We start from the raw sequence: 13942 nt of genomic DNA, 5'->3' as shown, positions 1-13942 counted from the left end.
TCGCACACCCACTGCGGGCGCCCGTCGCACAGTCGCGACAGCAATTATAATTACGCGCGAGCGATAAGGATGGGTAGCTTGGGGTCATTGGACAAAATTCTACGTGCTCATGGACCAGGCTTTAGAAGGCTGATATAGATTGAAAAGAGTGTGCTACATATTGATTGTTAATATAATTTGATCAATGTGAACTGTAAATATTGTTATGGAAATAAAACCAAGTTTTGTACAATATACATTTTTATTTTAATATCATAATATAAAAATTTCGAACTTTTAAATATCAAATGCAATAACGATACATAAATCGATAAGCTTATTATCTAGAGTATAAAAACAATAGTTTGTGGAATGTAGCTCACCGTGTGATCTCTAACAATTTGTTGTGCTCCACCATGAGACTCTGGAATGCACCGGGTTGAGGTTCATTAGTAAAGACACTAAAGTATGCTTATCACTAAAGTATTTTGTGTCATGGCAGCACCAATTTCGATATTCCTAAACCTAATAACGTACGCAGCTCTCGGACAGGAGCCGAAGTTGAATTTACAAACTGAGGGAGGAATTTAATTTGTTTAGTTTACGAGGCAGAAGATGGGCAGGCTTCGGCGCGAATGTTGGTGAGTAGGGGCAGCGGGCCCGCGCGCCGTCAGTGTATGACGCGCTGCTCGTCCACGGGCTTGCCCTCGATCATCTTCTGGTGCTCCTCGCTCAGCGCCTACGCCACACGCAACATTCAGACCAACGATCGACTTTTGCCATAACATTTCAATTAAAAAGAATGATACAGTATATCGCGTATATTTACACTGTTAGTAAGCCGAATATAATTGATAGAACATGCAATTTTATTGAATCTTAGAGGTCACTATTATTATCTAGCATTCTGTATGGACCATCCACATTTTTTTAAGAAACAAAAAATTGTGGATGAGAAATAGAAACCGATCGCAAGTCTGAAATCCCTTCATGCAATCCCTTTCAAACATCCATGCTTTCCACCAAAAGCATTTTTTTATTCTAGGAGGCATTCAAAATTAAAAGATTTGAAGAAGTTAATTGCGGAAGGTTCTTTGTCCAGGAGATTTTTAAGTGGATAAATACCACCACCTTAGTAGCTTGGCAATATTTTGTTAACTACCTGCGATAATGTAGTAACCGACTCGACAGAGAAGACATTAAAAGGGACAGTCATTGAAAATACAGAAACAATATCAATGAGGGCCTAACCAAATGCATTTCTTTTATTTGCTTGGAAATTAGAATAAGTGGAAGTTGAATTAGGTCAAGATTTTTGCAAACAATAGGTGCGGTGTATAGCGCGAGGTTACGTTAAACAACTAAGATCAAGCCAAACCTTTGCACTGATTTGATCATTTACAACAAAAATCATCGATTGCCAATAAAAGAAGCGTATGATTAGATTCGGCCCCGAGTACTGAACGATGGTTGAATACTCAACGAGGAGGAAGGTAAACTTGGATAGTCGGATGACTCACCTTGAAGTACTTGACGGTCTTGACGCGCAGCTCGAGCGTGGCGGCCTCGTCGCACACGAACAGCGTCTGCGCGTGCTGCTGGAAGGCCGACACCGTCCACATGTGGTTCACGCCCTCCTCCACCGCCTTGGCCAGCGCCAGCGACTTGTGCACGCCCGTGATCAGGATCATCACCTGCGCACAACAACGACGTTCGTTCGTATGGGTGCCACCCACTGGGAGATCCTCGCACGGTGGCGAGGACATTAATGACTCTGGAGACTTTACCCATGGTTAGTACAGTAGGCGCGCGAGTTCATGTCCATCGGGGCCTTACTTACTTACTTATTTACTTATACTTACTTATGAGTTGCAAAAAATATGGAATAAGTAGATAAGGTTGACCTACTTAATTGGTAATAATTATCGATATCGACATTAGCATAATTAGTTAGGTAACAGCACTACCGCATTCCTCAGGATGGACATGAACTCGCGCGCCTACTGTAGGTAACAATGATTTTTTTACGAAAAAAACTAGTGAACTTTGTTATAGCCGGGATTTTCTTCTTGTCTTGTCGACAATAAACCTACACAGTTTCAGTCCAAAAATCTGCTACAAGAGTAGCGTTATCAGTAGCATTCATTATATATTCCTGCGTGCAGTTGTTTAGGCATGCAGGGCACGACATCATGTGCTTCATTGACTGGGGAACACAAGCACACTTGCACTCCAAGTTTGAACCATCTGAGAATCGTCACCTGAACAGATTGTTCTTACTACGGCCGGAATGGTTACTCAACTTACACTCGTCAAGTTGTATGATCTAAAAATCTGTAAAAAACGTGGCTTCAGAAATATTACAGATAAAATGTGACATTTGTGTATTTTCACCTGCGCCCTTAATTGTTTTGGACAACCTTAATATGCATTGATTGTGATGGTTACCGCCTGGAGCCAAATATTACGAGCATTGCGAACCTCCTTAGCGTCCATGACGGTGCCGACGCCGACGGTGAGCGCCTGGCGCGGCACCTTGGAGATGTCGTTGCCGAAGAAGCGCTTGTTGGCCTCCAGCGTGTCGTAGGCCAGCGTCTTGACGCGCGTGCGCGACACCAGCGACGAGCCCGGCTCGTTGAACGCGATGTGCCCGTCGGGCCCGATGCCTGCAACAAGCGCCTTTCGTAAAAGATACCAGTTTGCGAATAATAAAATGCTATTTAGATACTGTAGTGAAGGTCGAAGGAACGGCTCGGAGGTGCCTGGATGCGGGTGGCGTAGGGACGGTCGTTGTGGATATACTCGGGGGAGGCCTTTGTCTAGCAGTGGACGTCATTTGGCTGAAACGAGATACTGTAGATAAGGAACTCCTTTTTTTACACAGGGAAATGTTTACGCCTACCTACTGGCCCATGGGGACGGCCAGTGGTTTATGTGGGATCTCCCATCCGGAAGGGCGGGACCTATCCAACTACCCACCAAAACCCGACAGTGTCCTCTGGAGCGCAATGAAACGGACCTACGGGTTAGTGTCCTAACTTGGACATTCGTTCGCGCCACTGTCTCATGCTTCGAGGGGTTCCCTCCTCCGGTTGTTTGAAAAGTAGTTTTCTCGGACCACATAGGTAGTTGTGAAGTCCCAGTTGCACCTGTCACCACAAAATAATTATTATGTTGGGTGGCATGAACGCGTACCCCCGATGAAGAGGTGCACGCCGCCGGCCTGCTGGATGAGGTCCTCGAAGCGCTGGCACTCGGCCACGAGGTCGGGCGCGTTGCCGTCCAGCACGTGCGCGTTGGCCGGCTCGATGTCCACGTGCCGGAAGAACTCGTTCCACATGTAGTAGTGGTACGACTCGGGGTGGTCGCGCGGGAGACCTGATCATAAGAAAACTTGCTTCAACTTTCGACCGTTTATTTATGCAAGTAGGCTCCCAGAGAGAACTTTTACACGTCTCAACCACACCTCTGCTCCGGGACAGTAATATGGATCAGTGCCGAGAAGAAGCAACGCTCGAAATATGCTCAAAAGTGTGAAGTTACGAAGGTAGTTAACCGTAGCCGTTTAGACAAGTTCTTCGTCACATAATGTAATTTTTTCAAGGTAAAGGTTGAGTCAAACAACAAAAAAAGAGAAGCAAAGCGGAACCGAGCCGCGAGCCGCACTCCGGTGACACTGACCGACATACTCGTCCATGTTGAAGGTGGTGACGTGCTTGAAGGAGATCTTGCCCTCGCGGTGGAACTGGATGAGCTTGCGGTACATGCCGAGCGGCGTGCCGCCCGTGGGCAGCCCCAGCACGAAGTGGCGGCCGGGCCCGGGCGCGAACTGCGTCACGCGCTGCAGCACGAAGCGCGCCGCCCACTCCGCCACCACGTCCGCGTCGTCCAGGATGATCAGCCGCATCGCGCCGCGCTACTCCGGGCCTCTTGGCTGCAACGGGTCGAGTCGAAAGCGTATAGCGTGCCGAAAATATCAAAATTATTTATCTAATTCGCTGAAGTTATTATATCAAGGTTATGCATACGTTCCCAGGATATGAATTATACTGTATCAGACGTAAAAAAATCATAACTCTTCTTCTGGAGCAGTCGGGTAAAAACTAATTTACTCTATTCACACTCATCATTTACCTCAGCAAACTATTTTTCAAAATGATGACATCCAAACAACATTTTTTTTTTACATCAGGCACCTACTCATATCCATTTTCAATTTAATTTACTAGCGAAGAAGTATTGGCTACATAATATAAAGTAATACAAGGCCGGTATAAGGTAAATAAAGCTTTAGACTATAATAATATGTCACTTAAGACAATACCAACATTAGATATTTTATTATATTTATAGCGAAGTAAATAGCTGTGTATGCGATTGTAATGTAAGGGCCAATAAGTTATCATTAGAGTGCATTACACTTGGTTGGTTTCCAAACATCGCGGTATCAATAAATACGAGATAAAAAGTCAATGTTCCAATTACAGTGAACACTGATAGGTGCAGTATAAAAGTACTTAAATACATTAGTATGGCTTTTTAGTCATTATGTTGGGTGATTATTTTGTGAAAAATTTCAATAATTATTTGCTAAAAGAAATAGGTTTTAAAATCGCACTAAATGGGTTGCCATGCATATTGCATTCTAGCGGGCCGGCCAGCATTGTGATTAACGGTATTCATTGAAAACAGGAAATTTGGCAATGCTTGCGTGATGACTTTAAATGCAATTTACAAACCCCCATAAATAGGTACGTAGGTGTCTTGGACGAATAAAAGGAATACATACTCTATATAAACGTACATATGTAACTATACAACGTGTCCCAAAATTCAACGATAAGCCGGCGTCGCAGGGTGGACATAGTCATGACTACTTTAGGAAAAATAAGAAAAAAAATCTATCTCAATTATTTTTTAAGTTACACAATAAATAATGAAATTCGTCGAAAATTGACACCCCTTATGATATGTTACATTACCACGGCCACAATTTTTCAAATACTTCTGTTTTTTTGTTTGTATCGGCAACTTAACTAGTGCTGCTGTCCACCCCAATTCTTAAAACCCCCAGAATCCTTGCAGTTTTTACACAAAAGTTAATCAAAATATGATATTTCCTTAAAATTTTGAACGATTTTTACTTCAACTCCACTTTGACTCGTCGTTTTGTAAAAAAAAAGTATGAACACTACTGCGGCAAGTTTTTTATAAAGTTGACGCAACTATCCAAGATTCCAAAATGGTATAATACTCTAAGAAAACTAGTCGCAAAAAAGATATGCGTACAATTTTTACAAGCACTTCGCTTGTTAGTAAGTATGGGATAAATCTTGCAACTGAATTTAAAACCAGTTCTCCTCAACCAATTGAGCTGAAATTTGGTATACTTATGTAAGTACGATGACAATGCAATATTATGATATCATTGAGCTGGATGGAGCCTGGAGGTGGCCATAGGAACTTCTAAACGAAACGGCGGAATTGCATCTAGTTTAGGTTCGTTGGATTTATCTTTTCGAGCACTTTAGTGCTAGATGATGTCCAGGGTCCTGATGATGAAGTCAAGAGGTGGCCAGAATCTGGCCATAGGAACTCCTAAACGAAACAGCGGAAGCTTATCGAGTTTGGGTTCGTTGGATTTGTCTTCCCGGGNATTTAGTAAGCTTTTATATTTGCTGTAACAAATTTTATCAAAAAAATACTTGTTTCTGATCTCATTTTGTCTAATATTTCGTTACGTTTTTTACGAATTTCGTTACGTTACGAAAAAGTACAACATAATGCTGAGTGTATACTGTTATTACCTGACTAAGCATAGTAATATTCACTACTTAATTAATTTCAAAAAATATAGAGCGTTAATAACAAAAGGATTGGATACTATCTGCTTTACAGAAGTGCCACCAGCAAAAAATTATCAAATCATTTAGATTACGTTTTTATGTGATTACTTCTTTTGTTTTTTTAGGAATGCCGCCAAAAACCAATGCCGAAAGGCAAAAAGCTTACAGAGAACGACTCAAAATGGATAAACATGATGGAACAAAAATAATTTTATTAAAATAGTATGAATGATTACTCCCTTATTTTATTTCTAACCCCTTAATATTACCCCGTATTTGGGTGCATACTTACAAATATTTCGAATTGAATAAATAAAGAGCATTCACAATATTTCGCCAATGTATAACAAGCCTTATGGCCTTACTATTTCGTTACTACCGTTTCGTTACGTACATTTTTTTTGAGAAATACTCAAATACATTAGTATGGCTTTTTAGTCATTATGTTGGGTGATTATTTTGTGAAAAATTTCAATAATTATTTGCTAAAAGAAATAGGTTTTAAAATCGCACTAAATGGGTTGCCATGCATATTGCATTCTAGCGGGCCGGCCAGCATTGTGATTAACGGTATTCATTGAAAACAGGAAATTTGGCAATGCTTGCGTGATGACTTTAAATGCAATTTACAAACCCCCATAAATAGGTACGTAGGTGTCTTGGACGAATAAAAGGTGTACATACATACTCTATATAAACGTATGTAACTATATACACTAGTAAATACTTCTATCTCCATACAATGTCATATACCTAAAACGTAGACTGATGTTCAACGTGCGCCTAACTTTTAAAAGTTATTATTATGTAGGTTCGAGTACAGTTAAAGGTTCTTATCGAACTTATTTTAACAGTGCAAGCCAGAGTGTATTAAACATCTACTTTACCTTAAGTAGCAATAGCATCGAAGAATAATACGAAACAAAAGAAACGTGATAGACCGGTTTTTTCACCCTCCCAAAATGCTTTAAAAGACAAGCAAGGTTAAATATTTTACTAAATGCACAATAAATGTAAGACTCTGCCATGTTTACTTTCAATGATTTTAATTTAGTACTAAGTATATTTATTGTATTAAAACGCTTGCCGATTCGATTATACTTATTTTTTTAGTCGGTACATAAACAAAAAAAAAGTTTTTGCATGGACAGTTGTTAATTATGAAGGCAATACTTACTTACTGATTAAATAAAAATCAATTTTTAGCTGAACAAGAAACAGCCAAAATATTTTTGGCAGGTCATTGCTCTGTCGCAAAGGTCACTCACCTTGGTGGTCGCCGCACTGACTCACTTGATATTGCGCGATATATTTCTGTTGCCTCCCTTCGGCTCGCTGTCGACGGAGTTTAGTAAAAACAAAACACAACCTCTACGATTGGTAAATAAATTGCTTGTGACACGAGTTATCAAGCGAAGCCCATGCTCGCTTATCAGTCCAGTCAGCTGCTCTCCGTGCTGAATGACAGTGGATGTCAATAGAGAATGCCGTCGTTGACAACATTGTGTTGCCATTTCAAAATATGATTCATAAAGTAGTAGTTTCATACCACTACCGCAACACCCCTCTGATGGTTCGGCGTTTCGACGAAGTCTTCGAATCCGAAGCCGCACTGAAGCGCCGATCATTTCGCAAGAAGTGTAGTAGCGGAGGTTTCAGGATTTAAATAAAAATCCTCAAATCCAATAAATGATGTTTATTTCTAATAATAATACTTATCAAGAGATTATTTAAAAAATTGAGAATTTCGCTAGGAGATAATAATCGTAATAGACAGAACAACATTAACAGTAACCACATAATCGATAAAACAAATTAGATATATAATATATCTTGATCGTTAAAAAATAATGCTATCAAGAAATGAACATCATTGCAGTACCTGTACGAGGAAACTGGAAATGTAGAAAAGTTTGTGAAAGCACATACTGCCATAAACGATCAGGAAGTAAAGAGAGCGAGTTGCGTGTCATCTTTACATAAGTCACACAACGCGGTGAACCTAAACGTTTTACTAATTCTAAGTGTATTTGTTTCATTAAAAATAGGTACAAGTTTGTTTGCCCACCATAGGCCGAAGGCTGAGCCGAATGACCTAATTTAACAACACCTCAATCTGTCGGTAAATATAATGGAAAAAATAGTCAGGTACTCGTATAAGAATACCATGCAGATAAAAACAGACTCGAGTGTGCCTCCACGAGGCAGCCGCGAGCGCGCAGGCCACTCGGCCCCGCCCGCGCAAACACAACTCCTTATTATAAAAATATCTTATGCAGTAAAATACAATATTTATTTGCGCATCGAACGATACAATGTCTTACGCTAAAATATTACGATACCGCTCGGGTAATAGGAGACATCAAGATATACAATAAATTAACCACGATCTGCGGCGATCACGTGTTGCGACGTCTTCATATCACAGAAAATTATAACAATTATTAAAAAATAATTCATAGTTGTTGAAATTTATGTTCCCATGGATTGGACATTGGTTTTGCGGGCCCGGAAAATATTAAAAACTAGCTTTCCGCCCGCGGCTTCGCCCGCGTGGAATTTTGTCTGTCACAGAAAAACTTTATCGCGCGCGTCCCTGTTTCAAAAACCGGGATAAAAACTATCCTATGTTCTTTCCCGGGACTCAAACTATCTCTATGCCAAATTTCATCAAAATCGGTTGCGAGGTTTAAGCGGGAAAGCGTAACAGACAGACAGACAGACAGAGTTACTTTCGCATTTATAATATTAGTTGGGATTAAGAATCGCAGAAATGCACTACGTGTCCAACGGAATATAGTATTTGACACCATTCCCTAATAATTCGAAATCACAACATTTTAAAAAGACACTTCAGTGTGGTTTTAAAAAACTTAATTAATTTTAAATTACCTGTAAATTAAGGTTTTTGGTTGCATTGTAATTGAAAAAAGAAGTTTAATTGAGTTGACAAAATAGTGATATCCCTTGCTTGTATTGCCATAAAAAATCTTTGGGAGTCTCGTTTTGACAGTTTTTAATACATCTATTGATTGGTGTCAACGCTTCTATTGAGTTAGCTTATGATCTACACTATAGGCTAACAGTTATGTTGTGTGATGATAATGGTTTAAACATATTCTTGTAGAGATTTCTACATTCTACTTCTAAATAAACAATCATTCGTAACGTTAGTAACTTCACATTTCAGAAAATAACAACTTGTTTAAGGCAATGGGAAATGACAAGCTATTACTACGAAAACCATCATTCTGACAAAAAGTTAAGGAAGGCACTCTTCACTCTTGGGTATCCTTTGATAACGAAAATAGGTTTTGGCACGTTTTTTTAAACAAACATTTTCATAAAGTCAAAGATAAGTATAGGATTATAAATGCAAAAATACCAATAACTGTATTTTGAAATTTTATCAAAATTTTAGCATCACCAGAAACATGAACTTCTAACGTTAAGAACTGAATAGGACAGGACTCTATAATAACCAAGAGGCGCACGCCAACGAAAACGAATACCACTAATAAACTATCATATCAACACGTAGCCCGGCGTGACATTCCCGAGCGTCCTCAACAGAAGGAACATAATCTAACTTATCACTAGTCCCTACTCCTTCACGCGTTCCCTTTTAAGTACGTTTCGAGGTCAGAACATCGGGAATAGCAACGTAAAAGTAATACAAAACGTAAGATAAGTTTCGAGCATCGCTCGGACAGACACGAACGCTTCGAAGCGCTCGTCGCACTCCTCGAACGGCACAAAAGCGTTACACGTAGGGAGCGAAATTACTGTTGTTAATGGTGAGCGCGGTGCGGAGGATGCGGCTGGCGGGCCCGTCCGCGCCGGCCGGCTGCGCCTGCGCGTTCTCCTGCTGGCGGTGCGGGGGCGGCTCGCAGTCGCGCGGCGGCGGCTTGCGCTTGGCGCGGGGCGCGACGGGCGGCGGGCGCGGCTGCAGCAGCGCCGGGTCGGCGCGGCGCGGCGAGGCGAGCGGCTGCCACTGGCGCCAGGAGCTGGGCAGGTCGCGCTCCGCCGCGTGCGCCAGCGCGTCCGTCAGCAGCTGCAGCGGGCCCGGCGGCCCCCCGGGGTGCTGCGCCGCCGCGCTGAGGTTGCGCGCGAACATTTGCTGTTGCCACTGAAGCTCGTGTTGAGCCAGGAGAGCTTTCGGGGGCTGTTTCCTCGCGTTTCGTCTCTGAGGGGGCCTCCTCGGTCTCTGGCGGGCCGCGGCGGCCGGGTCGGTTCCGTCAGCGCTCCCCCGAGCCGGCGGCGCGGGGTAGAGACCCCAGGCTCCCGGTGTCGCGGGCCGCTGCGCGGGGCCGTCGGCCGGTTGATGCCAGGGTGTGCCCGGAGTCAGAGCTCCCTCGACGCCGAGACGCTGCTGATGCCAGAACGGGTTCAGACTTAATGGCGCTCGAGGTGGAACCGTTGGGGTGCTGTCGTTTCGCAACGTATTTTTTCCGCCGCGTTTCTTGTGAGATCTGGCCGCATCTCGATGAAGGCCGGGTGTTAAAATGTTTCGCTGGGGGAAATAAGGATTAGGGAACGGTTGAGCGTTTTGGTACGATCGTTCCAAAGTTTGGCGGCTCATTTGCTGTAAAGGAGTTTCAGGTACTGGAAGCGATCGAGTCGCAGTTTGGTCGCTTGTGGGATAAGATCGGTTGTGACGCTGTTGCCATGGATTGGATGTTTCTTGTGCATTAGTCTGAATGTATTGCTGAGCGGGCAACATGTACGGGCGGTAGAAGTTTTGCTCCCGCTTCATCGTATGCAGAGGTTGTTGCATATCAAGCGCGTTGGATTTCAATAGACCTGCTTGACGTAAATAAAATTCTGGATTGATTAATTGTTGTGTGTTATTTTGATGTTCTCTATGCCCCATCAATTCACGTAGCCGCGCCCTATATTGATGAGTCGCTGACGGATCAGTTTGTCCATACCCCCCATGTGTTGATTCATTTTTGTGTTCTTGTATGGGCAAACTTTGTTGTTGATGTATTGGTTCTTGTTTGACAGACTGGTGACGTCTCATTAAGTCGGCAGCGTCGTTTTGCTGTCGTCGAGTCATATCTAATTCACGCCAGTAGGGTTCCGTCCGCGGAGGCAGTACTGGTATTTCTGGTATCTGGCTATATTGTTGGACTCCGATTTCTTTTGGTGTTAAACTCTGTGGTGGGATACCCAATTTATTACGATCGGAAGTTACTGCTTGATACCAAGAAGACAGATTTTGCCGTTCTAATAGCGTTCCCATTGGGTTTTGTTGATGCAGCGGTCGGGTATTAAACGATTTGCCTGCATCGTCTGGACAACGTATTTCCGGCTGATGCCAAGCAGGTCTTTTTGTAGCCGGGAGTTCTAATGGTACTTCAGGGAATGGACTTGGTTGATGTAATAACTCCCGTTTAATTTCTCCGTGCTGTAACTGTTCAGTTGAACCATTTAAATCTCTTCGTTGGTTTGCGAGGCTTTGCGTTTCTGAAGATTTATCTTGTTGGACTCCTGATACATCTAACTGAGCCCAATAGGGTTTATTAGTAATTGGTTGCTGCGTGTTAATTTCATTCATTGTAGATTTCTGAGTTAATTCCCGTGTGTTATATTTCTTCTGCAACAAAGATAACATAGCTGGCAAATTCTGGTATTGTTGCAATCTATCGAGATCTGTGTGGTTGTCGCTAGCTACGTCCGGACCACGGCCGAGTGCTTCCTGTTTGATGGCATTTTTAAGATATAGCTCTTGATATTGCGCGTGGCTTACATTGCGATCGATCGACTGATGACCAACTTGCAATTGATCAGTCACATCCTTTACCTCATCAAACTCAATCGGTATAATTTGAGGTTCGCTTGATTCTTGCTTCATTGAGTATGATTGTATTTGGGGCGTTGTGTGTCGAGTTACATTTTCGTGTCGGGCAGATGGCGCCTTGAAATGTTCAAAGTCCTTTTGGTGGTTTATTTCTTCTGGAAGATGCCAACTATTAGATTTATGTGTATTTTCAGTAGCAGGTTTTTCTGATTGCGGATCGATCAACTTTTGTTTAATTTGCTGAAACTCTTGAAGCAGTCGTTTTTGTGTGATATAATGGGAATGAGTATTTTGTGATTCTAGATTTATCACCAGTTCTTCTTTTTCGGCATTCTGTACATGGCATTGAGGATGAGTTATTTCCTGTTTGATTGACCGTTGACGTAGTTCTAACTGATCTGTCATTTCATTTGCTTCATCAAACTCAATTGGAATAGTCGGAAGATCAGGTTGCTCTTGCTTAATCGAGTGTTGTTGCATTTGGGGAGCTGCCTGTTGAGTCAGATCCTCCTGCGGAATAGACGGCGCCTTCAAGTGTTCAACATTCACATGGTATTCTTTTTCTTGAGGACGATGCCAACTGCCAGACTTGTGTGCATCTACAATAGCATATTTTTCAAATTGCTGCTCCTTCGTCACTTGCTTAGTTTGCTTTTCATGAAGCTGTTGCATTTGTGTTAAAGAGTCATGAGTATGTTGAATTTCAAGAAATATTTCACGGTTCGATTTGACGGTTTTTGGCACATGAACCTCTTGCGATTGTGAATGGATAGGTTCACGATTGGTAGACTGATTATGTCCTTCTAATTGATCAGTCATTATCTCATCAAACTCAATTGGAATATCTGGGTATTCAGGTTGCTCTTGCTTGATCAAGCGTTGTTCAATATTCACATGGTATTTGTTTTCTTCCGGTAGATGGCAGCTGGTACGTTTTTGTGCATCCACTGTAGTGGATTTTTCAAATTGTTGATCTATCATCTCTTGTTTAATTGGTTTCTCTTGAAGCTGCTGTTTTTGAGTGATAGTAGCATCTTTGACGGTATTCTGCACGTGAATCTCTTGCAACTGCGTATGGATCTCTTCACCATTGACCAACTGCTGATGTACTTCTACTCGATTAGTTATTTCCGTTACCTCGTCAATTTCAATTGGTATATTTGGGTATTCAGATGGCTCTTGCTTGATCGAGTGTTGTTGCGTTTGGGGTGCCGTTTGTCGAGTTACATATTCGTGATTCGATCGATGGCGTTTCAAAACGCTCAATGGCCACTCGGTGTTCATTATTTTCCGGGAAATGCCAACTGGATTGTATTTGTGCATCTATTGTAGTAGACTTTTCAATTAGCTGATCTACCAACTCTTGCTTAATTTGCTTCCCATTATGATATTGCTTTTGTGTGATAGTGTCGTAAGGGTGTGGTATTTCTTGTAAATTTTTGACGGCATTAGGAACATGAATCTCATGCAATTGTTGATTGATAACTTTACCTGTCATCAACTGTTGGTGTACTTCTTCTTGATCAGTCGTGTCGTTTTCCTTGTCAAAGTCACTTGGTATAATCGGATGTTCAGATTCTTTCTTGATCGTGCTTTGTTGCGTGCGGGGTGTTGCAAATTCGTGCTTGATTGATGGTAATGACACTTCTGGGATATGCCAACTTATAGATTTATTTGCTTCATTTGAGGCAGTTTTTTCATAGTGCTCATCTATCATTTCTTGCTTAATTCGTTTCTGTAGTAGTAAATGTTGTTTTCGTTTGTTTGAATGAATTTGCGGATCAGTAAGTATTTTTAATAATTCACTGCCATTATTATTCATCTGTTTTGACAAGTCGAGCGGTTCCGACTGTTTGGATTCAACGGAATCTGATATGTTTTCGACCGTCGATTGGGACGCAGCAGCAGGAAAGTCAACCTCTAAGTCACGGGACTTTCGAGCGTTCTTCTTTCGTGAATTCTGTTTCATTCGTTTTTGACTTTCAATAAGCAATCGCCTCAAGGCGCTGGCTTCAGCTCTGATACGTCGCTTGCGCTCCCTCTCCCTTTCGGCGTCGATAGTTTTTTGTAACTTGGGTCTACCTCTCTTTCGCTTCGGCGGGTCGAGTTTCGGCACTTCGACTTCGATCGGCCGGGCGGCCGACCTCGACAGAGTCGTCGACCGTAAATTACGGCTCGGGGGCGGGTCCGGGGCGGCTTCGTTATTTTCCGATTCAACCGCGGGTGCGTTTCGAGCGGGCGGTTCGAGCGGACCGGCCGGGCGCGCATTCGATCGCGAATTTCGGGCCCGTTTCTGGGCAGGAATATGTTTTTC

General features: G+C 42.5%; 1 protein-coding gene across 2 annotated transcripts; it reads right to left on the bottom strand.

The window, feature by feature from the left end:
* Positions 1 to 227: 227 nt before the first annotated feature.
* Oscillin (glucosamine-6-phosphate isomerase Oscillin) lies at positions 228 to 7304 on the bottom strand. 2 transcript variants are annotated; one of them, XM_028313069.1, is made up of 6 exons: positions 7094 to 7303; positions 3661 to 3913; positions 3175 to 3357; positions 2461 to 2645; positions 1500 to 1673; positions 228 to 403 (listed from the first exon to the last, which is right to left on the bottom strand). In XM_028313069.1, the coding sequence occupies exons 2-6, from the start codon at positions 3884 to 3886 to the stop codon at positions 359 to 361; spliced, it is 813 nt and encodes a 270-aa protein (XP_028168870.1). In that variant the 5' UTR covers positions 3887 to 3913; positions 7094 to 7303; the 3' UTR covers positions 228 to 358. The 2 variants fall into 2 exon arrangements, with proteins under 2 accessions (XP_028168870.1, XP_028168869.1); XM_028313068.1 differs by having other exon boundaries at positions 247 to 718; positions 7094 to 7304.
* Positions 7305 to 13942: the final 6638 nt, after the last annotated feature.

The sequence above is a fragment of the Ostrinia furnacalis genome, unplaced genomic scaffold, assembly GCF_004193835.3.
Source record: "Ostrinia furnacalis isolate ACB-3 unplaced genomic scaffold, ASM419383v2 OfSCF4144, whole genome shotgun sequence".
Lineage (NCBI taxonomy): Eukaryota > Metazoa > Arthropoda > Insecta > Lepidoptera > Crambidae > Ostrinia > Ostrinia furnacalis.
The sequence above is the reverse complement of the archived record's forward strand: the minus strand, read 5'-3'. Positions and strand labels throughout refer to the sequence as shown.